Genomic DNA, 27,182 nt, shown 5'->3' with positions numbered 1-27,182 from the left:
GAATGTAGACTAAAAGATGTACAATGGAGAACATAGGGAAAACTTGGCTGTTTGCTGTCCCATGCAATTACCAGATGTTTGTCATGGTAACCTCTGAAAAACTCTGACCAGAAAAGCATTCTTAGGAGGCTGGACAGCATGCCAGCTGGCCACGTAAAGCCTGCAATATCCAAAATAATTTTGATCACCACCTGTTGCTACTTAAAAAAAAAAAAAAAAGGATAAAAAAGCCTGAAAAAAGAAAACCCCTGAAAGAATACACATAGTATCTATCTGTTTATTCTAGGATTTTTTTTGTCCATTTTTTTCCATTGCTGTGATACTTGGAGTTATCTGGAGCTAATAGATTGCATAACAAAGATTCTACTGAACTCTGTGGAAAGTTTAATTAGAATAATTTTTTTTAATGTCTTTTTAGAATGGGATTTTGAGGGGGTAGGGAAGTAGCTAGACTTGTAATAGAACATATGTCCTGATATAAAGGAAAAGTTGAACAGGAAAACCATGAAGAGAATAGAATCCAGGGTATGGGTTATTACTGTGGCTGTACTAGCACAAGGAAAGAGGCATTGTCCTATGACTCAGACATTGCTTTATACTGCTGTGGTATAGCAGAGAAAAGATCAGTGAAAGCCTTGGAATACTGTTAGTTTTATGTATCCATTTAATAGTGAAGCAATTGAGTTATTGGTCACAAATATAGAGGAGTCAAATTCTTTTAAAAGGAAGTGGTTTGCAGCATTTTATTAGTAGACTCTTCTGTGAAGCAGAAACACCCCATTGATGAAGTTATCTTTTACAGCCCCTGAGAATGAGGTCTTAAAGACTTAGAAGTAGTCCAGATGACCAGTGCTTTATTAAGGAAGAATGCTCATCCTGAAGACACGTTCAGGAAGGACAATGGATATATGAATTTTGTTTATTTTTCTCAGGAGGAAATGTCTTTCATAGGATTCTGATATATCTTACAAGTATAAGATTAAAAAGAAACTTTTTCTTCAAATTTTCTATTAGAATGCACTCAGAAGGAAAAGAAAAACCTCTCTGAAATTTGTAAGCAGTGCAACTGGGACTCTATCTGAGACAAGAAAAAACATGATTAAGGCTGATTTTTGGGAAAGATTTACTCTACACAATGAATAATGTTTGATAGGAGCCTAACTGAGGGCAAAATCTTGCAATGCCACATCTGACCATAAAGGGGAACAGCAGACATATCAGGCTTATGTTTTATTTCTCTCTGTCTAGGATATTTGAAAGAAAGATGTCCTCAAAGTTACAATAGTGCCTTTGCTGTTAATCACAGTATTGCGTCATGATTGTGGTTGGAAGGCACCTTTGGAAGTCACCTTGTCCATCCACCCTGCTTCAAGCAGAGTCACCTGGAGTCAGTTGCCCAGCATTATGTCCAAATGACTCTTGAATATATCCAAGGAAGGAGACATCACAACCTCCTCTGGCAACCTGTACCAATGCTCATTCACCCTCACAAAAAAGTGGGGAAGTAAACAAGTGTCTCCTAGTGTTCATAAAGAACCTCTTGTATTTCAGTTTTTGCCCATTGCCTCTTTTCCCATCACTGAGCACCAATGGAAAGAGTCTAGCTCTGTCTTCTTTAAGGTCTTCCTTCAGCTCTCCGATGGCTGATGTCATTGTCAGGCCACTGTCAGTTGTCTTGAAAAGATCATGATGATCAAGAGAGCTGCCTGAAGACTGAATGAAAGTAAATGTCACTCCCAACTTCAAAAATGGCATGAAGGAGATCAAAGGAAACTGAGAGACCTTGATCCCTGGAAAGGTGACAGAACAAGTAACTCTGGAAACCATTTCCAGTGACCGAGTTCTGCCACAGGTTTCCCAGTGAGGTTGTGGAGTTTCACACCTTGAAGATATTCAAAACCCATCCAGACATGGTCATTGGCAACTGACTGTAGGTGAGCAGAGTAGCTGGACAAGGTGACCTCCAGAGATGCCTTCCAACCTCAGTCATTATGTGATTCTGTGAAAGCTGCAGCATGGGAGGCATAGGCTGCCCTTCATGTTTTCTTTCAGGTTACTTCCCAAAAAGTAAAGTTTTTTGAAAGTATAAATCAAATATATGTTCTATGATGTGTCCTCCATTGCCTAACCTTTGGAATTATATATGTTAGAATGCTGGATATGAAAGGAGACTGAGTTAGCTAGTATTCCCCTTTACTGTCAATAGGAAACTTGAACAAAGGCAGGTTATTCAATAGACCAAATTCACAATGTGGCCATTGCTTATTGAAAGTCTCTGAATATTCATGAGAAAAAACTGAAGTTGAAAAATGTTTTTACATCTCAGTCACAGTAATTGACTGCCTTTATAAGTTGCTTTTCTTTAACTGTAGTATACTCTTAAATTGGGTTATTTACAGTTTTAGGGTAGAACTAGTTTGACGTGAAAGGTCTGGTTACTATAAGCTCAAAATATCTCTTAATATCAGTAGCTTTGTTATATAGAAATTCAACCATATACATACTATAAAGTTTGGAGTTAGGCTCTGTAAAATTTTGTATTTTCACGCGTTCAAAAGTGTCTCTTTTATGCTTTAGTAAGTAATAGCAGTTGGATCAGTCACAAAGTAATGTTTTTGTTGAATTATGCCTGTTTCACCTGGGTGAGTGAAACCAACTTGGAATAGTGCATTCTTACACATACACGTGTGTCTACAACAGAACAATGTGGTGTAAAAATATAGAGCTTCCTGCATATGGGTTCAGTCAATTGAATTTACATAGCTTCTGTGCTTTCACTGGCCAGGAAAAAGTGTATATCACAGATCTTGGCAGGAGATTTTAGTATTTCAAATTTGTTCCTGGACCTAGCATACGTTAAAAAAAAAAAAAGAATATGTGACAGCTGCATTATTATGAAGTATGTGAATTTGTTTTGTAACAAAAAGGTAGGTTGACAGCATTCATAATAAAGGCAAAAGAAGAACACAGGTTATTATAAGTCTGTTTGGAAATGATACCTCATGGGTATAAAAATAAACCTCTGAAATGAGGTCTGCATGTGTAAATGACAGTTCTGAATGGGGTTGAAACTTGTACTAAAATGTGTTTTAATATTGAAGAAACTCTAAATAGTACTTTTTTTCCCCTTAGTTTTGTATCGACTGCAAAGCTATCACAGTTCTTTACAACCATGTATTTCTTTTAGATGGATATTAATCTTCATCTCATTAAAAACATTTTTATTATTAAATGGTCCAGGTGTGCTCAGCTACCAAAAACCTGCTCCACAATGCTTCTTGCAATATTAGCATGAAAAGCAGGAAATTAATTCTTTGTATTAGATTTAAATGCATTCCTTCCTTTAGACTGTATTAATGCAGATAGGTAAGAATTTATTTACAGTTGTGGGCTAGATATAGCTAGATTTATCAGTTTGGAATGTCAGTTTGATATTGCCTTTCTTGAATTACCATATAAAATAAAACAAATTTTAAATATCCAGATTTGATTGTAAGAAAAGCAAGCAATAATAATTTATGTTATGATTCCACATACCATATCTTCATTTGATATAAATTACTTGAGGAAGATTTCTAAATCTTTACAGAGCAGACTTCCACAACAGCTTCCTCTTAATGCAGGAGTTCAGCTTTCCCTTCTGAGATGGCTACCTAGGGTAGCTTAATGGTAGGCATTACAGCTCCTAATTTCTAATTACTGATGATGTTTCTACCTCTGTAAAATAAACAAGGCCAAAACATGGGTTTGGTCATTGTCCTGGGGTAGCTTTGTGTGTTCTTTTTATTTTTAGTCATTAATGTTCTTTAATGTCTTTCAGTTTTTTCAAAATCTACTGCAGAGATTTTTAAAACTTAATTTGTGAATTTACCTTAGTCAATTTGTAGACTAAGGAGAGCGGATTAGATTTCAGTGGGATGTCATGAAAATGGCAGTAAAAAATGTAATTTTTACTTAGTGTTGACAACACTGAAATTTCTCTATAGGTGTGAACGTCGTTTTGAAGGGCACAGTAGCCGCTGCTATCCATGTGGAATTGCAGTGTCTCCTTGTGGACGGTTTATAGCCAGTGGATCAGATGACAAATATGTAAGTTATGTTTTTGCTTATTTTCCTCCTAAACTATAGGAGCTACTCATATTGTATGTAAAAGAGTCTTTTTATGTGTGTTTCTAGGATTCATTTTAATGTGTGAAACTGAGGTCTATGATACTTTCATGTAATTAATTCATATGTAGCAGTTACATATGATTCACGATCTTTTTGTCTGAAAAATCCCTGCACAACTACATCTTAGTGCTCAAAGTAATTGTTAAAAGCTTCTTTGTACAGGTTTTCATAATGCTTGACTCTGAATTGTCATGTGTCATCAAAGATGAGGAGAATGTAGCACATTCCCGTAGCACAGCTTTATCTGTTTTATACATGTCTGACCACTAGGAACCATGTAGCAACTACGTATTAATTTACTTAAGCTCTCAAATACAGGGTGGTAAATCTTTTTTCATGGATTTCTTAGGAACCAGTCAGCTGAATACAAAATGAGAAGTCATTCAACTGGAATTAGAACTTTCCACACCCTTGGTGTGTGTTTGCTCCCCAGACAGGTTCTGTTTTCAATGTCAACCATCCTTAAATTATTACACTTAGAAAAGAATCCTGAGTAAATGTGTATTGCTACCTTTTTGAGTATGCACCTAATTTTAATTCAGTTGTGCCTGCATTGTTGGCAGAATGTTTTCCACAGTGTTTGCTAAGAGATAGATGATTGCTAACTTGTACTATAGGCATTTGAAACCAAAGTTGAATTGGGTTTGTTGCAAACACAACCTTTCAATACAGCTGGGTAGGGAAGTTTTAACTTTCTTCTAGGTATTTCTATGTGAGTCATCAAAACGTGACACAGTTTCTGGTCAAATTCAGAATGAGAGGAATTTACTGTTGTCACTAGTTTTGAAATACTGGCTCAAATCATGTATGAAGGTTAGAGATTTTACTGGCAGATTTCTGGATGCCTGGCAACAGGTACTGTGTTCTTGACATTTCCATGATAAAATATACTTTTCAAGTTTCTTGTAAATTGCATTTCAAAATGCAAACTGCTATACAAAAGAAGGGCTTTTTGTTTTGTCTGTGAAACAAACACATCTAATATTCATCTCAGCTCATAATGTACATGATACAAATATATTTATTTGAGATTACTAATTAAGGCTGCTTTCAAATTGTATAAAAAGAGGTGCAGTTACAAGACCTGTTCTCTTCTCTTTTATGTTAAGGTATTTGTTTGGAATTAGTGCTGATACAAAAAAGAAAGACAGCATGATTTTACCCTTACTCCAAAGTCTTGGCACACGGTGGGTCATCAAATAAAGCTGAACAGCTAGAGTGCATCCTACTCCACTCGGCATGCGGTCCCTGGTGGGCACAGTGCCAGTCAATACTTTCTAGTGTGGCTCCTGGGTTAGAATTTTTTGAATAATTTGCATCCTATGTCTGTAGAGAATTTTAATTGTCCTTCTTGTCCCCTTAGGAAAACTGGGTCAAGTTTTGAAATCATGCTTACACTGTACTGTTAGGACAAAATGCAGGTTTGGGGCATTTTTAGGAGGCTTCGTTTTGAAGCGTTGAGACTGAATATACTTTTGTGTTTCCTTTTGAAACAGAAAATTGAATGTGGCATTGAATAGCCCATTCATATTGTTCAATTAAAAACATCCTGACAGATGGGCTAATGTTCAACTTGGACAGTTTTGATAGAATCAAGAAGTCACATAGTTTTGCAGATTGTATGAATGAATGTCCATTGGAATTAAAAAAATTGCATAAAAAATCAGCACTGTGGATACAAAGAGCATTCTGGAAATAAGTTATGTAACTTTCCACTGAGCAGTAACTGTACCTTCAATCATCTTGGAGTTTACTTTATCAAGTGCAAATCTTGCACTCTGTGGTTAACAAATGTGATTGATTTTAAAGCCAAAAGAGGCATAATTGGAATATAATTGAGAGACATTAATCTTAAACTGCCTTTTATATTTCACAATATCTGAAGTATTTGACAGAGAGAAATACGTTGTCTACATTGATTAATAAAAAAATCACATTCCTTCATGTCATAGAAACAGGAAACCAAAATACGTTATTGTAAGATAAAGAGATGAAAATTCTGCCTGCCTTTTTCTCTACTTAGAAAGTGTATAACCTATTTTATATAAGAAGAGCTTGGTTTGGCTTTTGTGTGGGTGAAGTAGCCACTTGGTTTTATTTGAACTCCTTTTGTGTGTGTTAGTGTGAGATTTGTAGAAACTGTAAATTGAGGGTTGAAAGTGTTTCCCTAACTGATTACTCCAACTTCTTTAAGAGAACTTTTATCAAGACCTTTATAGGACCTGATAGTCTGATCAAAGTGGGTAATCAGTATTCTGGTTTTGAACGGTGATTTTCCTTTACGTAATTAATCATGATTAGAAAATATAGAAAGTTAACATTTCTAACATCAGATTTTCTATTCATTTTAAATAGTCTAGGGTTACAACTGAAATTGGTTGACTTTTTCTCAACTGAATATACCTAATATTTTAATTTCTAACTATTTTACAAGGGGACAGTTTAAAGTTTCTGACTATCAAACAACACTATTAAGGATGTTGGACAAATATACTCTAAATTAGGTTTAGATTTCCATTTTGCTGGGCTCTGTACAAAAATGTTTACCTAAACATTTGTTGACTAGAGAAATCTTAGTGTAAAAAAACAAAAAATATCTAGAGAGTGGGAAATGCTACTTTTTATAATAAAAATAACTAATTTTCTTCTGTGCTCCATGTAGTTATAGTTGGGTGTTTTACTTCATGTCTAATTAGGTTCTTAATTTTTGTCTTTGAAAACCTTAGGGCTCTCTGAATAAATTTCAAGTTTCTAGAAATGAAGTAGGGAATGCAGAAATAAATATTTGTCTCTTTAATTGTTTTCAGACTCATTCTTTCTAACTCTCTTTGACTCTAAGAGGCACATTTTGACCCTTGTGCTGAAATGGAATTTTCTGAAATAAAACTCTCTGTCCCTGTCAAATCTCAAAGCCTGGGTCCAAAGTTAACATGGATTGACCCATACTAGAAACCCAGAAGTTTTCCAGCATAACAGGTTGCTACATCAATAACATCAATAACAAAAATATATGGGTAATATATGACATTGTCTTCCTTTTATTTACACTTTCCACAAAGTCTAGGATTTTGCCCACTGCCTACTGCATTGTCTTTGAAATTTTAAATCCAGGATTAAATTTATGCCTTTTAACTGTGAAGGCACCAAAGTTAGAGTAGGAAGATTGTTTCTTCTTACCCAGAGGGCATCAATACCCAAAAATGTAACAGAAGACAGGATAAAGCAATTTCGTGATTATACATAACCTCACTACTTGATCCCCTAATTGTTTTTTTTCAAAATTGGTTTTAGAGTAAATTCCCATTATGCAAATGATGCTGGAAAGTGATTCTGGTTGGGGGCATATCCAAAGAGTTCTGCAAGCCTGTGAGTGGTGTCTGAATGCAAACTCAGACCTGATATTGTGTTCAGACTTGGTTGTTTTCTGATATAAGATTCTGCATCAGGCATAACACCAACTGTAGAATTTGTTTACAGTTGACACCTTGATTATAAATAGCTACAGAGGTTGATATTCCAAACAGAATATCAGTCTTCTTGCACAATAGAATATCAGTCCTGCTGAGCAATATATTCTAGTGTTTTGCTACCAGAAAAAGACATTTGGAAGTTGGGTTGCCAGCACTGTTTTGTTCTGTACATCTTGCACTTCACTACTTCTTAATGTAATCATTTCCATAGACGTTTATGTTATATTTCTTAATTCCCATAAATATAGTATTAGTCACACTGGTCTTTCTGTGGCTCAGTTCTGACTTATGAAATGGAGATTAACAATGATATGTTTCTTCTCTCCTTTTGGCTTTAAAAGAAGAATTTAAATGTGGCCTATCTCAGTTTGTTATTCCTGTGGTTAGTTGATTTGATCTCATTTATATGAAATACTTCCATCCTTGTATGTCTGTGGTGTGATAAAATTTGAAATTTCATCAGATTAGGTCCAGGATTGCAAAAAATGGTGTAGATATCAAAGAAGAAACAACTCAAGAGTGCCAAAATATAAATGACAAAATAATGTGGTTGTTTGTTCTCCCTTTGAGACTCCAGTTTGCTAGAACTTTCTGGTACGAATGAATAGAAGGTGAAAGACTACAGATAGGGAAAAGGCAAGGGGTTGGGAAAGATATTCTGGTATGGATGAATGCAAATGTAAGAGACAGGATTTGTTAACAACTTAGAATATTTAGTTCTATATCTCTTAGGAGTGTATCTTGGAGGTGTCACTGATGCTTAAATTAGGTATCTTTGATACAATAGAGTACGCTTGAATATTTGGCTTGAAAACAATAAGAGAAATTTTTTTACTGCTTTACTGGAAAATTACTTTTAGAAATGTGTGATAGTGCTATTGTATAGTATTTATTGCTGTGGTCTACGCTTCATACCAGAGGGCTTGCAGAACAGAATGTATTCTATGAGGCAGTAGTAGCAACTATCTGAAGTATTTTGATTTTCAGTGTCATTGGTATCCCAATTATATATTGCTCAAGTTTTATTTTATGTGTCCAGACTGTTTAACTAAGATAGGCTTTAAGAGAAAACATCTGGAGAAAATACCATTAGTAATGTTTACTGTGGAAAAGGCAGGAATGACATTGTTTGGCAGAACAAAATCCAGAGAATAATGACAGCAGAGAATGAATGACAGACTGAGACTGCCTCTCTGTCAGCTATTGCTAGAGAAAATCTATCTCCTTCCAAAGAACAAAAATTTGTATTACTCTTGAATCTGAGTGTCTTGAATTCTTTGGTAGTGTAGTTGGCTCTTAGGCTGATTGTCCTAGGAGTGAAGAGATAAATAGTGCTTTCTTATTAATACAGCCATGATTTTGGGTATGCTGTTACTTCACTGCTTCTTTGGATGTATCTTTGAAGATGATTGAAAATCGTAGCCTTGGTAGATTATTTTATGAACCGTGGAATTATGTGAATATGAGTAGATTAATTGCTCTTGTGTGCTTTTTGGTCAGTTCTGACTATTGCTTTGTCTAGGCTGCTGCACCTCAGACCTGACCACCATGAAATCAGACTGGCACTTAAGAGAAGTGGACGATTTTCTGCTGGCTATATATGTGTTGTTATTTAACTAGTACAGAACACCTTTTTTTTTTTCCAGTCAAACTGAATTTCATTAGTCTGTAGTGTGTTACTGTGTTAACATTTCAGTTTGGTAATGTTTTTCAGAGCTGAGCGGAAGTATGAGAAATTAGCCTTTTTGCTAAAGAAAACTAACTTTATAGAAAATAACATGTATTCAAATGTAGGCAAAACAGGAAGTCAAAGTAGATATGAATACCAAAGGCTCATTTTGGAATGTATGCAGCAGTGAGGTGCTAAAAGTGGATATGTATAGTTTTGAACCCACAGGGCTTATGTTTTCTATATGTGCAGCTCTTGGTCTACAACTCTGATAGTAGCTGAATTTTGTGTATCATCGGTACATATGACTGTAATCCTACTAGTTGATTTCATTTTGCTTGCAAATTTGTTAGTTCTTTCTAAAGGTACTAAAATTCCCTGTTATGCCTAAAAATCTGATTAAAGATCCTCTGTACCATCTGAATCTTTCAGTACTTTTGTCAGTCAACACCAGTATATAAACAGGGAATGTGATTATTGGTAGACTTGCTATAGAGAAGGATCTTAACAGCAGTCAGAAAAGAACCATTTTGAAAGTGAGTGTGATCCAACCATGATGTTCATAATGAGAGGTGAGGTAAATTTTCTTATAACAAAATCTTCAATTAATAATTCTACACTCTGACAATACTACGTATATTGTAAAAGTAAAAGCAACCTAAATACAATAGTGTTTGGTGCTACATAAATTTCTTAGGCAGACAAATGAAAATAATCATATATATAAGGCCTTGAAATTGACAAATGAAATAGAAACTAAAATGGGCAAAAATTACAATTTTGATGCTTCAGAGAAGGGTGGCTTACAGAGGCAAGTCAGAGATATGGTTTCTGTAATCTTTTTTTAGTGAGGAAAATTCAAAATGTGTTAGCTACAACTGCCATCAGATTGATATATCTAAAAAGTATCTTCTACAACCTGTAAGATGACTGATCTTGATAATATTGACTATTAATAATAAAGAGCATTTTTAATGTTCACTGGTACTCTTTTTGTAGTTATGTCAAAGGAACTCATATGGAAACTGAAATCTTACTGTAGTGGGAAATTTCCTGTGACTAGCACAAAGGCAACTCCATAAGTGGCATTAAAAGGGGAAGGGACTCTGAGAGGCCATACTGTACTCAACATTTTGGTACCAGGCTTGATTAGACTTTCCATGTAACCATGTGGCAAATACGTAAGAAATCTTGGGACTGAAGAGCATTAATCAGTGCTTAAGATATTTGTGAAATCTGTTTTATTACGTGTGGATTTGGCACTGATACCTATAGTTAAGGTAGTCTAACACTTTCCACTATAATTCTGTTTTAGTTTGCTTATAACTGAGAATATTTTGGGCTGAAACTTTCCATGTTGGGTGTCTGCTTCAGGCTGATTGTTTTTTTTTCTTTAGTATAAGTATTTCAGGAGCTTTTTCAGCTTGAGATTGAGGAAAAATACATGATTCAATGGGATATGTGCCCCAGTATAAACAGGGAACAATGGAGTTCAAATCAAGCAATTATATCATAAACTCTGAGATTATACATCAAGTTTGATGGCACTGATGGCGACAAATGAAAAATAAAGCCTTATTAATAAATGCAGATATCCTTTATGAAATCATAAGTAAGATTATTTATTTATTTTCCCATCAATGGGCTTTAACACTTCTATCTTCTGTAGCTCATTTGAAAGATTAGAAAAAATAGTCACAGAAAATGGATGACTTCGACCAATCTATGCAAAACCTGTGAAGAAAAAAATTCTGTATTTGCTTATGGCCAAATTAAGCATCCTAGACATCAATGTCTTTTTGGTTTTTGTTAGTGGGGTTTCTTTCTGTGATCTGTTTGTAAAATATGTACTCCAGTTTGAGACCACAGCAGTTACAAAGGGTTTTCCTGGAAGCTGGTGTTGCTTTTCTGATCCCTGTCCAAAAGCTGATAACAAGGAGAATTTTTGTGTTATTCTTCAGTGTTTCTGTTTCTGATTTGCTTCCCCCTCTTTCCCATCCCAGGAGGGGCTAGGAGTATAAGTAGTTTGACACAAATGCGTATGGGCATGGATTGGATTAGGAAACTGGGAACAGGTGGGGACAAGTTTCCTTTGAAGATAGCATGTGAGAAAACAGAGGAAAGAATTTATAGTGAAACTTTGCAGATAAAGAGTCAATTTATTTAGCACACTCTACCAATGCAGTAGAATAAAGTAGTTTTCCATTTGGATATGAATTCCTCCACTCAAGGAGGGGCCTTCACCCTTCTTTTCTGTCTCTTGGTACAAATCTGAAGAAGAAAGCACAAGCTTATATATGCTTGTAAGGTGCTAAATATGCTGTCACACTCTGGGTTAATGAGAACTGACTACTCCAAATTTTCTTCAAACAACAAGTGAAAGGAGATACAAGTAAGTATGTGGTTATGGGTGCAGGAAACTTGTTTGTAAGCTAATGGGTACAGGTAAATTATTTTTACTTTTGGCTGACCCTTAGCAAGAAATGGAAAGGAAATACCATTATCTACTGAATCAGTATTTTTATTAGAAAAAATTGGTCTTAATATATAAAAAAGGGATTGACTTTGGCTAAAGTCTACAACAGATTATATGCACATATGTATTTTGTGTATTACTGAGTACTTCCTAGACTGTTTTGTTTTCTTTTTTGTTACATTTGGTTTACTGAAAAGCTGTTCTTCCTCTGTCATTGATTTCATATTTTCAAGGGTTTTTTAATTCTATGGCTAGTGTTATGATATCATTTATAACTCAGTTACTAACTGTTTTTTTGGGGTTTTTTTGTTGTTTTTTTTTCTGTAGAGAAGAAAATCTGTTAAGTATAGAATAGCAAAAGAATTTGAATGACACCAGGAAATACAGTAAAACTAAAATTATGGCAGACTATGGTAGAAGATTGTTTATACTGGAATTATTTCTCTTTTTATGAATGTTATTTCTGTTAAAACACAATTTATTTTTTTTTTAACTATTGAAGTTAAAAATGAATGTACTGAAAAGTTTATTTTCACTCTTGAACGAAGCTAACTTATTCTCAGAATTTAGGCTATCATTCCCTAGTTTAAATATCTGTGACTAGTTACTTAAACAGAAGCTGGTTTTGTACAGTTTTATGTGATGATGTTTTTCTTTTAATCACATTTCATTGTGTTACATGTCAAAATTACTGTGATTGAAAATTATTATTACTTTCCCTTAAATCACAGTTATTGGAAGAGAAGATGATAGCTGCCACAACATAATGAACTATTCTTGGATGTAGCTAGAGACTGTGCCCCTTTTTCTGTTGAAGTTGAACTATGACACCTAAATATTTAAGATTTATAGGGCTAGAAGTACAGTATCAGAAAGATGTTTACCACTAGTTCCATTAGGATAGAATTGTAAGAATGAAGTACAATGGGCAGGTTGCATTCCCAACCATGTTCTATGTTTTTTGTTTAGCAGCTGTTCAGTATGAACTTAGTCTTTGTAGTAAAGGTCAGAGTAAAGGTCTTTCCCATGTCTTCGAATGCTTTGGCAGTTGGCTACAGATGGGGTTCTACCTGTAGTTGCTTGTCATTACTTTTCTCTGGCTCAGTGAATCTTGTTATACAATGTGACGATTCAGAAGAGTGTTGCATCTCAACCTGATCTCTAGCTCAGGGCTTAGAATAATTTCTTGAAAGGTGGGGGGTAAGATTTTGAATGCTTTTTAGTTTGAGAAGTGTGATTAGACCACCAAATACACACTTGCTACATTCTACTGAAACAGCACAAATGCTTCATAGCATTTTTTGAAATAAAATATGAGTCAAATGGTGGATTTAGAAACTGTGTGGAAGAGTAAAAATTACTAGAATACCTGGGCTTCACAAACTTTGGATTTGTCTTCAAAAAAATAGTGAAATATTATCACATGTATTTTACAGAGTGGAATGGGAACATAAAGATTTAGCCAAAAATGAATATGGTCCTTCCTGAATTAAACTGAGAACCTGGAATGGAAAATTAATTTTTATTGGATAATTTTGGCAAAGTTCTGTAAGCTACTAGATTATGATGGAAAAATTTCGGCTTCACTAACCATGTCTCTCTGTGATAGGTTCTCTTGGTTAAAAAATGGAGCATGTTTCTTCTTAGCTTAGAAATTGTTGGAAGGCATTGTAGATCTGTGAATCAGAGCATTTTGTGCTCTTGACTCTTGCTGTCATTGACTTTACCTCTTCTTTGTGCCTCCTTCCGATAAAGGGAAGGAGAATAGACTTGAACAGGAGAAGTAGCAGTAAAGCAATTTGAAACCAGAAAGAGAAAATATGGTGAGTGATAGAAAGCATAGTCCTGCCTCCTGCCTATACCTTTCTGCCAAAGACTGGTCTGAGTATATGGAGAAGAACTGATGCAATTGCGGAGTAATTAACTTGTGAAGGGAAATAACTGCTTGCAGTAGAAGTTTTGTAAACCTATTTTACTAGCTACCCATGTGTCAGTTGTGCAGAGTCAGATAACTTACAGTATGTACCAAGCACCTGAATTTTGATTTTATCTTCAGTGCAGTTCTATTCTGGTTAAGTTCTTATATCTAACAAAGTTCTGCAGTTTGTTAAAAAACACAATTTATTTGTCCTGTTTTGCTCATTCCCACAGTTCTAAAGGGGATAGATGTGCTCAGTAGCTATGAGGAATAGGATTTGACTCCTTTATGATACAAACACTTCAAACTGTCATGACATTACTGAATATTTTGATACCATTGAACCATTTTGACAAGAGATCCTCAAGATTTTGGAGGGCTGTTTGGTAAGAATGATTTCTCCCGGTTCTCACAAATACTCTTTAGTTAGTTAAATGCGGAGGAACATCCAGTTCTGGAGAGTGCAGTGCAGCTTGTAATACTTCTTGCTCACCTCTCACTCAGTGCACTCCTTTCCTTTCTGGAATCTCCCTGGAATACGGATTTCTGTACCATCTTATCTCTCATTTTCTTGAGACATACATATTCCAATTAATTTTGTGAACATGGCTGTTGTATTCTGCTCTGGAACTGTGATGGTGATAGTACAACCTGACTGGAGTCTCTACTACACCTCTTCTTTGCTAGAGTACAAAGGTAATTTCTAGCACTCTGTTTGTGTCCAGCCCTATCTGGACAATAGGGCTGTCCGATATAAAGTCTGGCAAAGGTTGGCTAAGAAGAAGAGAGCACAATGTTACAGGTACTGAGATATCGCATACGTGTCAACATCTGATAATTTTGATACCGTTTGAGTCACGGTATAGTATCATCAGAGTGAAGAATGGAAAACCATGATGTAAGGAGGACACTGTAAATAACCAACACTACCTCTTTATTCTTTTATATCAATAAAAGATTAATCTGGAGGTGCTGGAACTGGAGGTACTTATAAAGAGCTGTTCTTCAGTTTCTGTATGGTGACAGCAAGAACTTGAGTAGTCCTGTATACAGACTGATTTTACTAATACGTGGTCTTGTACTTCCTATTAGAGCAAATACTTTCATGTCTACAGACACATCAGAATGCTTTCCTTTGTGTCATTATATCACTTTTGTCTTCTTTGGATTCCCCTTACCTATCTGTTCCCTTGTGAACTGATCATGTCCCAAGTGGTGGAAGTCACAGTAGCTGTGTTATGGCCATGTGTTTTAAAACAAACAAACAATTGCTGCTTCTACTCATTATTATAACTAGTTTCCTGAGATGTTTTAAAGTAGGGAGAAAGGTATTACTTTTTAAGGCAGGATTTGCAATTAGCAAGCGTTTGCTGTATCCATTTAGGAAGGACAGAATGATTTTACCACATTACTGGAGACAATGCTACTTTCCCAGTTAGCATGGCAATATCTGTGTGGAATGCTACCAAAGATCCAGAGTTTAAAAATTCATACCTACATTTCTGTCTGTATTTAGGTACTCCATTTGTGCCAGTAGGTGGTTTTAATTCCATATCCTGGGCAGAATCCAGGGTATGTGAGGTTTATAAAGTGGACACAATTAAGTAGATTTACATTTGGCTTCTTGGTTTGCATAGCAGTGAATTTGGTTATGAATGGAATACTTGACACTGAGGGCAATCCAGTGTTACTTCAGTGCTGGATAGGACTACAGAATCTTAGGTGTTGAATTATAAGATTTCTTTTCTGAGTAGAACATTACAAGTTTTTCAGGACCTGTATTGGTCCATGAGTCCTTTCATATATTGGGAAGACTGTCATTTGAGTCTGTAAGTTTTTTGGACATATACCTTGCCATTTACTGTCTGCTAGGGGAAGCTCAGCTGCCTTGAGTCTGAATGATTTAACTTATTTTAGGGTACTATCAACCAAAAACTTAAGTCGCAGAGTGATACACTGTTGTCATAGCATCTATACACAGTTTGGTTTAGTTTGTCAGGCTGTGTTCTAAATTCCACATTCATTAACTGCAGAGATTTGGTAAAGACAATGAAACTTTAATTTTTTTTTATTGAAACTGTAAAGTTTGGATTATCATTTGAATATTTTTTGCATGCTTTACAATTCATTCTATCTTTTGAAATACACATTTTATTTATAATGTACCAAATAAGTCTACATATGTTATGGGTCTGTTTAATATGCCTTGTGTATGCCTAGTGTATCCTGCAAACAATTGTTATTTTACCAGATAAGGAACAGTCTAAAACAATCCTATGTGTCTGCACATGACTTTCACAAGTATTTCTTATGTGGAGGACTTATACTCCTGGATTTATTTTCAAACCGTTTTTTTAACGTAAGATAATGCTAATTTAGAATCACAATGCGATCCTTTTGATAGCATCAGTATGCTTATGACTTTCACTGATTTTTGGATTGGTTCTTGATGCAGTTTTGCATTTACACTTTTTCATTATTTAAGGCTGTACCAGTAAAAATTTAATTTTCTTCTTGCAAGGTGCTTTTCTCCTTTTTGTTTTGAGAAACAAAGGCAGGCAGTATATTTTTGCTCATTGATGATACCTGCATCATTTGTAATATTATTGAATTCTTATTGAATTCTATGCTGTTCAATTAAAAACTGAAAAGATCTGTGTTGAAACTGAAAGATTTATTTTAACAGAGGAGTTTTCAAATTTAGAAAGGTCTTTGATACTACTTAAAAGAAAGGATTTAAATTCCAAAGAACACCATTTAAAATATATTTTAAGAGGGTCATTGTTTTACCTACCTACTTGAAATATACCTAATGTTTAGTTATTTATGGGGAAAAGATTCTAAATATACTCTCTAAATACTTTTTTTTAATTTAACTTAAGCGTTTGCTAAATTATCTCAAATTGTAGAAAATAATTCTAAGATTATGATTTTTATATCTTTTTAGCTATGATTAAAATTTTCTAACTTCTCTGTAGGCTGAATATTTAGCCTTCCTATACTACAATTTAGTGCTTCTAGAACACGATAAATCTTTTTATAGTGAAAATATGGTCTCATTTTTTTTAGGCTTACATATATGAAATGCGTTCAAGCACTTTCTTACATAAACTGGGGAGACACACAGAATCTGTTATCAATGTCACCTTTAGTCCTTCATCTCCACAGGTAAGTCATTGCTTTTTTTTCCTCTGTAATTAAAACATGTAAAATCTTGTAACTTTATAATTTTAAAGTTACAAAATTTCCAAAAAACTCCTCACTCTAATCTTGCTTTTTACTGCTCTTTTTTTTAATTGCCAATATGCAGTGTATATGTAAGGCTGTTCATCTACTTCCAGCTATAGTGTGGTTATTGTGCCAAGTATAAACTCATGCAAAATGCCTCATTCTACAGAGACAAATACTCTGACAAAGTGCCTATAAAGAAGACTTCTGGCCTGGGAACTATATTGAGCCTATATATGTTGAAGGTTGGGGAAATGTACATCCATATCAAATTACCTGAATAGACTACTAATTCAGAGTATGTAAGGGAAAAATAAGTAGGGACAGGGATGTGACAAGGTGCTCAGACCTTCTGTCATTACTCAAAGGCCTGAAAGATTTAGAAAGGGACATTATTTTAAATGTGCTATGTCAGAATAAATACTGAAATAGCTTTATCACAATATTTTGAAAAACTGTTACTGTTGTGCTTTGAACCTTTCAGATCTCTATAGATAAAAAGTACTCCAAAGAAGTTAGGCATTATGCAATAACAGGTTCTATTTTTTCACTGATCATTAATACTATGCTAACAGCATTATATTTCAATATAATGGTTTAATTGTAGTGAAGCATTATATACAAAGGACTTTGCTAAGTTTTATCTTGACACCCAAGCTTCCCTGCAGCTTGTTTGTCATGTGTATACTGGTTTTAATCCTATGGATTTTCCTTCTTTGTTTTAATATATTGAATCTGCATTGAAATGTTATACTTTCCACTTTTTTCCTTACTTAAAAGACACAACAATGATCACTATATATACATAAAAGAGTACACAGTAGCTCCTGTTTACTCACTATCTCCTCACCACTGGCTATGGGTGCTACTATTAAAAAATATTTATACGTAAGTAAAATTTCTTTACATTCAGGACTATTGCCACATTTATGTATCTCCTTCCATTTTTAAATACATGTTCTAGCTTTTTAGTGATTTTAGACTTCCTGCAAGTTTTATTCCTTGTGTATATGTTGTTTGAATGCAAAATTGTTGATCACTCTCTTGTGGTGAACATTATTTATTTCTTGGGTTTGGATTCAGCAATGCTATATTCATCCAAATGGTATGTTTTATTAAATTTTACACCCAGATTAAGACTAATAAAATGTTTAGCACTGAATACATTTCTGCAAAAAGGTGTTATATACTAAAAGAGTAGACCTGACTGGAGTCTGGCAGCACCTTGATCTGTGGTGCAGCTGTTGGAATGCAGTTTGGTGGGAAATGTCTTATTAGAGTTCATCTGTTAAAAGTCTAGTGGTTCAGTTGTAGTAATATTATGGAACAAGGCTTTGAAATAACTAAGTTCAGGCAAATCAGCTGTTGATCAAGGGGGAAAGAATCCATAAATGGTGTAAAATAAACATTGGCTGTGGCTCTAAGCCAGTCTGCTCTGAGAGTGTACCTTGGGGCACAAATTCTGAACTTTACAAAACATCACATGGTCAGTTTAAGAGCCAAATCTGAAGTTCACGGGCCACAAATCCTTTTCTTGAAGAGCTCTTTCCTGAGAAAGAAGATCTGTTGGATTTCAACCAGCTAATGAATCTCCCCAAAAATATGGTTCTGGGGGAAGATTTTGAAGCTGATATTATCAGGAACATTTTACTAAAAAGCGAGAAATGTGCAAAACCTGTTCCTTTAAAGAATTGCAGATAAAATATAAATTTGATTACCCAAGTCATTGTGCATAGTAAGTGCTTCAAAATGCTTTCTGAGTAAGCATTTTTGAGGGAGTCACAGAACAAAAAAAAAAAATAAAGTTACCTGGGCTTTCCAATATAGGATTTAGCATGAAGTTACATTCAAAGGCACTAGAAATAAAAACGAAGCAATGCAATGATAAGCTTGTATAGTGGAAAAGAAGAAAACCACAAATGAATCAGAAAAGGATAAGCCTTGAAAGAGAGACTTTATATTAGGCATCCAGAGTTTCCAATACTGGAAGACTTTTATACCTACTGCTACCACTAGTTAGGAATTTAAAATTGACTCTATTCTTGTTTCATCCAATATTTGAATGAATACAATTAAGAGTTATATTAGGTTCTGAATAGCCACTGTGCAAAGCCTCATTGCATTCAAAGGGATACACCGGCAGGAGAAGGAGAAAGGGGAGAAAAAAGAAAGTGACCGATGAGTGAAATTCAAACATTATGGCTAAGCTTTCTGCTTTGGAAAGATGAAGCCAAAAGTGAGGTGTACTGGCAGCACTCCTGTTCAGTTGTTGCTTGCCCAGCACCTGTCCATGAGGTAGCTTGTTCCAACCAATTTTATAACTCTCACTTGCATAAATGTTCTTCTAGAAAAGAGAGAAAAACCCTGAATGGGTATAATAGTGGGGTTTTTTTAATTGATGGGGGCATAGTTGCTTTCATCATATGGTACTCTGGAATGATTTATAAAATTATTACTAGGAAAGCTGGAGAAGGGAAATAAGATAGAAACTTTGCATTTATTTTAATTTTCAAGATGATTTCTCAGTTTTTGCTCCTTATTGTCATTTCCTGCTTTTCAGACATTGTTCAAAACTTATGGAGGGAAAAGTGTTTTTCTTACCATAACCACTAATAGAATTTCAATTTATTTTAGAGAATATACATTAAGGGGTGTTATAGTGTTTAACTATAATAACTATAGTTATTAACTATAACACATTTGAGTCAGTCTAAAGTAAAAAACAGTAGGAGTCTTATTTTCCAAATATGGGAACATTAAATAATCTTTGCAATGTTTTTCAAGCAGGATAAAAGCAAACGGGGACACCATTGTCGTCTGCTGGTTTTTGGTGGGTTTTGTGAAGTTGGGTGTTAGTATATACTGTGATAGCAGTTATTTTTCATAACAGAATCGTGACTTTGAAATCAGCATGCATTACTACCACCCTACTGATATACTGAGAGGTAGCTCATCCCTTTGATGTGCTGGGGCTACATATGCAGTCAGTCAACTGGCTTGGCTGAGAACCTTCTGATGCAGAGTGTGATTAAAATTGGGTAACAAATCAGAAGAAAGAGAGAGACTATTTAATATTTTTCCAACATGTTCTCATGTATCTCAATACCAAGTCTTCAACTCTTTACTCATTTCACAAACCTGTTCTCTTTCCTTATACTGGTTTAATCTGCTGAGGAAGAAATTTCACAAGTTTTCTTTACAAGCAGTAGTGTGCAGTAATGTAGTCTTTGTATGAAGACTGTCTTTGTCAAAGACTGTTCAGCAGTTTATGTCTGGTAAGAAGATATTTCCTTTACCAACATCCAGCCAAAAAAGATAGTTGTATTACAAAGGAAAAAAAAGAGTCTGCTGCTGACTTCATATACGAGATTTCTGAGTTTGAATGTATTTTTCTCCTTGTCTTCTTGAACTGTTAGCTAAATCTATGTACACACAGATGTGCAATCTCAGAGAATCACAGAATATGCTGAGTTGGAATCATTGAGTCCAGCCCTCAGTCCTGCGCAGGACCATCCCCAAGAGTCACACCATGGGCCTGAGAGTATCACCGAAACACTTCTTGAACTCTGTGAGGCTTGTCACTGTGACCACTTCCCTGGCGAGCCTGTTCCAGTGCCCAACCACCCTCTGGGTGAAGAAGCTCTTGGGTTCTTCACTGGTCACCACAGAGAAGAGATCAGTGCCTGCCCCTCTTCTTCCTCTCATGAGGATGTTGTAGACTGCAATGAGATCTCCCCTTAGTCTTTTCTTCTCCAGGCTGAACAGACCAAGGGACCTCAGCCGCTCAGTGAATTGAATGAGAATTTGGAGTGGATATTTCTTAAATTTAATGAACATATCAGTTTAATTTTTTGAAATTATGAAAGTATCAGTCTGATGAAATATTATTAATATTTTATTACAATATCTTTCTTTTATCCTCAGATTTAAGATTTATTATCATGGTATTAATTGAAAAAAAAAGTGATGGCAATTAATGCAATTAGTCTAAATCTTTCATGGGCTGTTCCATGATCACCTTGTAAATGGTACCAAATAAAGTAGTATTCATGTAAAGTAGTCCAAGGCAGCTGCATGTACCCTTTCTTTTTCTTATAAGACTCTAAGACTTGTGAGAGTGAGAAGCTGGGGTGAAAAGATCATTTCAAAAGGTAACAGCAGCTGGAGTATTGTTGAGAAAACAAATCATTGTGACAGTGAGTAAAACCTTTGGTTTTTTTTATGTAAGATGGTGCTTTTTATAAAAATTATTTGCCGTCATTGACTGATGTAGCTGTGTAGTTTACAAACCTACAACTTGTTAAAAATTTTGAGATAATCTTCAGATGTAGAGAATTGCGTAACCGTTCAAATTCCAAACTTTCAACAGTTAAATGGATTTAGAAATGGAGCCAAAGCACAGAAGTGCTAGTCTAAGTGGCTTGGGGGAAAAGAGGAACTTCAGCTTTAGGCGTCTTTGAGAGATTCCCAGTGTGGGCTTGGTTTCCTACAGTGCCATGTTTGGCTACTGCCTTTAACTCTCTTTACATTTGCAAATCTTGGCCCTTGTCATTTTAAAAACTGCTTTGATGTCAAAGAACATAGAGCTCTGGGTTGTACCACACTCCAGCTACGAGTGCGGTTGAACCTGTGGAGACACAGCAGATAGTCCTACTGAGTTTATTCCAATCCCTGAGAATTCAGACTTAGAGTTCATTACTGCACATGTATGTCTCTGTTTATAGCAGAAAGATAACTTCTTTTGCAGTTTCTAACAAACCTCAATAATGCTGTGCAATGATATAGTAAAATAGGAGTTTGATGTTGTTGTGGAAAAAATTGTTTCTACCAAAGAAATTCTTTCAAGTATGTATGACAACTCTGAAGAAGGATGGCAGATTTTAAAAGAAAAAGAAAAAACCTCTATAAACTAGAGAGGATGATACAATTCAGTTTACTCACTGGATACTCCAGCCATTCTAACTGTGTTGCCAGCAAACAACAGCTGTACACCACATGATTTTAGAGGAATATGCTTGCAGAGGCAAGCTTCTCAGCTCATAGCACATTTGTCATAAAATCTTTATGGCACTTTTTACAAGTAGATATTTTTACTGAATGGCACTACTAGGTTGAAAGAGGTGGTACAAAACAATTGGTTACTGAGCTGTTCAATGTGAATTCTGTTTGCCCGTATCTAGGCAGGATTCCCTGTGGATTGGAAAGAGAGAGAATTGGCTGGGAGTGGGAAGGAAAGACACTGACTGTAGGGATAGGGATAATTTGGAGAACAGACAGATTCTTGGAACCTGTCAGATAGAAAGCGAGAGTGAAGAGGGAGTGCTGGAGACAATTCTAAGAACTGGAGGGAAAGAACATATGTATGGGGAAGTGATGATATTGGAGATATGAAGAGAGTGCCTAGAGGGAGGGAATGAAAGCCCTGAGGAGAGAAGTAAGAGATGATAGCTGCAAGGTTAAGACTTACAGTTTCTGCACTTCTAGTTAAGCCTTTTTTTCTGAAAAAGATAGGAAAAGGAGATGCCCGTGAACTGGTTTTCAGAGTTGCTGAGAACCAGAGGTTACTCTTGACCTAACAGTTCTGAGAATCAGTGTGCTCAATGCCTAAGGAAAAAAGCTGCTTTTCAAAGAACATAAGGGGAAGTTTCCAGATGAAATCAACCTCTCTTGCTCCCTTCACAAACTACACAACTGTCTTCAGGAGCCAATAATGCAATATTGAAAGGAATAAGCAAGTGAGTGTCTACTTTTCATGCTCCATGAAGGGGCATGTAGAAAAATATTTTGTGAAGTGTACTTTCACAAAATACAGTCTCCTTCTCTGTCCAGGCAAGCTGAAATAAGGAAGCTTTGCCAAATAGGAAGAACTAAAGGACTAATAATTAGGAGTTTGTTCAGCTACATTTTTTATACAGAAGTTATTCTATAAGAATTAGAATTTAATTATCTTACATAGCTCTCTAGGAAGCTGTCAAGGTATCTTATTTCTTTTTCTTGCCATCTTGAAAAGTGTTGCTATCATGTATTTGACTCACTCAACAAACAGTATTCACAGAATGCAGTTGAATATTTACTGATACTAAAAACCACTCTGGAGGAAGATTCAGTTCTAAAATTCCTGAGCTTTTCATGTGAAACAGGTACAAAGCATCTTCCCCCACTTCAATTAAGAATCCAGCATTTGTATTCCAAGAAGATTTTCTCTTCTTACCTGGTCTTTGGGAAATTTAAAGCCAAATCAATTGGCAGTCATGATACAAACGTATAGTGGATATATAACAAATCAGAATTCAGATATTAAAAACATATTTAGATGAAATACAAGGAAAATGAAGTGTGAAATAAAGTGCATTCTGAATGAGCTTTTGGAAAAGGGAAAGCTAAGTCTTAGCTAACAGATTAAATATGAAAAGAAAAACAGACTCATCTTCTGTCTTAAATTAAAATAGCAACATAAAGTGATTCCAGCTGCCTGATGGAGTATGATATAGCCACGCCAAACATTTTGGCTGAGCTCCTGGCTGTATCTGAACTGCGTAGAGCATAGTAGGGGAAAGTGGAAAGCAGAATTCTTTAAAGCTGCCTTTTGTACCTCTTTTCTTCCAGTCCACTGCATAAAGTACAGCAGCCTCAGAAGTACTTGATGCTGCCCTCCCTAACAAGTTTTCCCTGTGAGCTGATCTGGCAGCGGAGAGGGACTTCTGCTTTACCTTTTTCCTTTCAGGCCTATAGTGTGTGCTGGAGTAGGTAGGCAAGAGTACCTGTTGATAAAGGGATCCTGTGCCCCTTTTCCTTATCTCATAGAAACATTCAACATCTGCAATCACCCAGCCACTGTGCTTCTGAAGAGTGGTATTTGATGTATTTAAAAATTATGGTAATGCATGCATTAGAATGTTGGCATTGTCATCTGAAGGGATTGGTTCATCTATGCTTTTTCATAAGTCATTCACATTGTATCTACTTTGTCTGGAATATCACAGTAGCTGAGACACACTGTGACATGTTTTTTTTACAGAACTGTAGTGTATTCTATCCAGCTAGTTGCTTACTAATGTACGAACATTTCTAGAAAGAAATAGATGATTCCCCACTGATATACCACACCATGCCATGCCATACCATACAGTGTCATACCACACCACACTACAAACCCACATTTGGGACTTATTCCAGCATTTGCTACCTTCCTTTCACATTCTCTGCTAATGTCTGGAGAGAATGATTCTGACTCTACCACTACGTTTTTCTTCTCTGACCAGGAAGTAGGTGACCTACATTGTACATTAAAGAGGGAAGTTAGATCTAGAGAAACACAAATGACAATGATGAAGCCTATCTTTTAAAATGTCACCTCAGTATGTGCATCATTCTTTAACCTGAAGCATAGAATGTCTTGAGGTGGGAGGGACATTAAATACCATCTATTCCTGGGAAGGAATACCACCCACTAGACCAGGTTGCTCGGGGGCTTTATCCAACCTGTTCTTGAACCTTTCCAGGGATGGGGCAACTGCAACCTCCCTGGGCAACTTGTTTCAGTGCTTAACTACCCTCCAAGTAAAGAATTTCTTCCAAACATCTAATCTAAATCTCTCTTCTCTTGGTTTAAAACCATTTCCCCCATGTCCTATCACTATCTTCCTGTGTAAAAGACACTCTCCTTGTTTATAAACCCCTTTCAAGTACAGAAAGAACGCAGTAAGGTCTTCCTGGAGCCTTCTCTTCTCCAGGTTGAACAACCTCAACTCTCTGCTTGTCTTAGGAGAGGTGCCCACTCCTCTGATCATTTTGTGGACATGCTCCAACAGGTCCACATCTTTCTTGTGCTGAGAACCCCAGAGCTGGGTGCAGTACTCCAGGTGGGGTTTCACAAGAGCAGAGTAAAACTGGAGAATCGTATCCCTTGACCTGATGGCCACATTTTTGATGCAGCCCGGGATGTAGTTTGCCTTCTGGGCTATGAGCACACACTGTTGTTTCATGTCCAGCTTTTCATCTACGGGAACCTCAAGTCCTTCTCCACAGGGCTACTCTCAATGAGTTCCTCTTCTAGTTCATACTTACAGCTGGGATTTCCTTGACCCAAGTCCAGTACCTTGCTGTTGGACTCATTGAACCTCATTGGGTTCTCGTGGGCCCACTTACCAAGTTTTCCCAGGTCCCTATGGATGGCATCCCTTCCTTCTGTTGAGTCATCAGCACCACTCAGCTTTGTGTCACCTGTAAACTTGCTGGGGGTGCACTCAATCCCACTGTCTTTTAATTGATAAAGTTATTAGAGCACCAGTCCCAAGATGGAGACCTGAGAGACACCATTCATCACTGGCCACCACCTAGACATACAGCCATTGACCACAATTCTCTGGCTGTGCCCATCCAGCTGATTCCTTATCCAATGAATAATTCACCCTTCAAATCCATGTATCTCCAATTTGAAGATAAGGATGCCATGTGGGACCATGTGTAAGATCTTACATAAGTCCGGGTAGATGACAACAGGCAGTTTTCCCTTGTTGACTGTTGCAGTCACTCCATAATAGGAGGCCCCCAAATCCCATGAGGAGCAGCTAAGGACTTTGAACTTGTCTAGATTGGAGAAAAGAGGCTAAGAGGTGACCTCGTTGCTCTCTACAGCTTCTTGAGGAGGGGACATGAAGAATCTTTTCCCTGGTATACAGTGACAGGGTATGTGGAATTGACTCAAAGATATATCCATCAGGGGGCTTTGGACATGATGTGATGAAACATTTCTTTACAGAGAGGGTGGTGAAACACTGAAACAGGCTTCCTGGAGAGGCAGTCAGTGTCCTGTGCTTTAATATCATGCTTTAACTTTTGGTCAGCCCTAAAATGGTCAGGCAGTTGTACTAGGTGATCCTTATAGATCTCTTCCAACTGAATTCTGTTCTATTTAATTCTAATTCTAATTCAATTTAAAACTCAAATTCAAATCTGAATTCTGTTTCCACTATGGAGATTATGGGCGCTGAAAGAAATGAGGCTGCACACCACACAGAGTTAGGTTTCAGGATTTGTCCCTCAATCTTTCTAGAGTTCCCCTTTTATTAGGGTTCTCTCATAAACAGCACCTGGTATGTGTCTTTTAGTTAACCAAAATTGCCAGGATCATCCTAAACCCACGCCTTGATCCCACACATTCACTTTGCATCATGTGGCTGTGTTCAGGCACGAGAGAGAAACATACGCTATCATGCAGACTGTTCAAAGTGGTTTTCACTTTGAGAACACTGCGCTTTCTTTATCAAAAACACCAGTCAAGGCCAAAATGCTCCTTTTTGATCCTAATTAACTGAATGCAGGTGCTGCTGGCTCAACTTGTTCCCTCATCCTGCTATCTCCTCCTTTCCCTAGCAGTACATGCTGAGGAGATCTCTGATATTTCTTCCCAGCCCTGCATTAGCAGAGGGCACTGAATGGCTAATCATGTCCCAGCCTAGACATTGGCTCTGTCCCTTTGTGGAAAGAAGGCGTGTACCTTCTGATGGGTGTGAGAGCTGTGAATCTTCTTGCAATTATTTGACCAACTGAACAAATTTGCAAAAAGCGTATATGAAGTGTGTTTTTGGAAGTCTTCCAGTTTAGCTGGGTTTCCAGTTTTCCTGTGAAAACAGGATGTCAAACCCCTGCATCTCTGACACTAGAAAGGCTCAGTGATTAAGCCCTCAATCTGAAGCAGAGCATGCTCCTGAACTAAATGGTTGCAAATGTTTTTGAGCTGAGCAATACCTGTTCATTTCCCTGTGGATTTTTTTTTCTCCTTGTAATAAATTTTAGAAATGCCTGAGCTGTTTTCTGTGGGAAAAATGCTAAACCAAAAGAGTCTGAGAACAGTAGTACTCATTAGAGAGAGAAGGTCCATCTGGCCCAATACTCTCTCTCCAACGTAGTCAACCATCATTTTCTAAAGGAGAGCATATGAGCTGTGCAGGTGCCAGGGAGTGCTTGTAGGCCTCAGTGGCTGGGACTGACATTCCCTGGGACCTCCACCAGCATTATCTCCTGTGAAGGGCCCAGGGGATGTGTCTCAGCTCAGCTGGGACTCTCAGTCCCTGCCTGAGCAATGTTGTAGATGTGTCTGTTTCTGACCTAATTTCCTTGGTGGGCCTGGGACTTGCACTGCAGATTGTTACTCTTCTGGATGGACCCCTCATGCTAGATCATAGCTTGTGAGGCATAACTCCTATTCTATTCTATTCTATTCTATTCTATTCTATTCTATTCTATTCT

At 36.5% G+C, this 27,182-nt stretch overlaps 1 protein-coding gene across 3 annotated transcripts in view; it reads left to right on the top strand.

The window, feature by feature from the left end:
- The window catches only part of WDR27 (WD repeat domain 27), a 98,898-nt gene that overhangs the window by 39,458 nt on the left and 32,258 nt on the right, over positions 1-27,182 (top strand). For all 3 annotated transcript variants that reach the window (XM_027634011.1, XM_027634010.1, XM_027634008.1), the window contains 2 exons: positions 3,987-4,089; positions 16,773-16,871. In XM_027634011.1, the coding sequence (XP_027489812.1) occupies positions 3,987-4,089; positions 16,773-16,871 (202 nt within the window). The remainder of the gene's footprint in view (positions 1-3,986; positions 4,090-16,772; positions 16,872-27,182) is intronic.

This window comes from Corapipo altera, unplaced genomic scaffold (assembly GCF_003945725.1).
Source record: "Corapipo altera isolate COAL_440 unplaced genomic scaffold, ASM394572v1 2b, whole genome shotgun sequence".
Taxonomy (NCBI): Eukaryota; Metazoa; Chordata; class Aves; order Passeriformes; family Pipridae; genus Corapipo; species Corapipo altera.
Note: the sequence above shows the minus strand (reverse complement) of the source record. Positions and strands in the feature narration are given on the sequence as shown.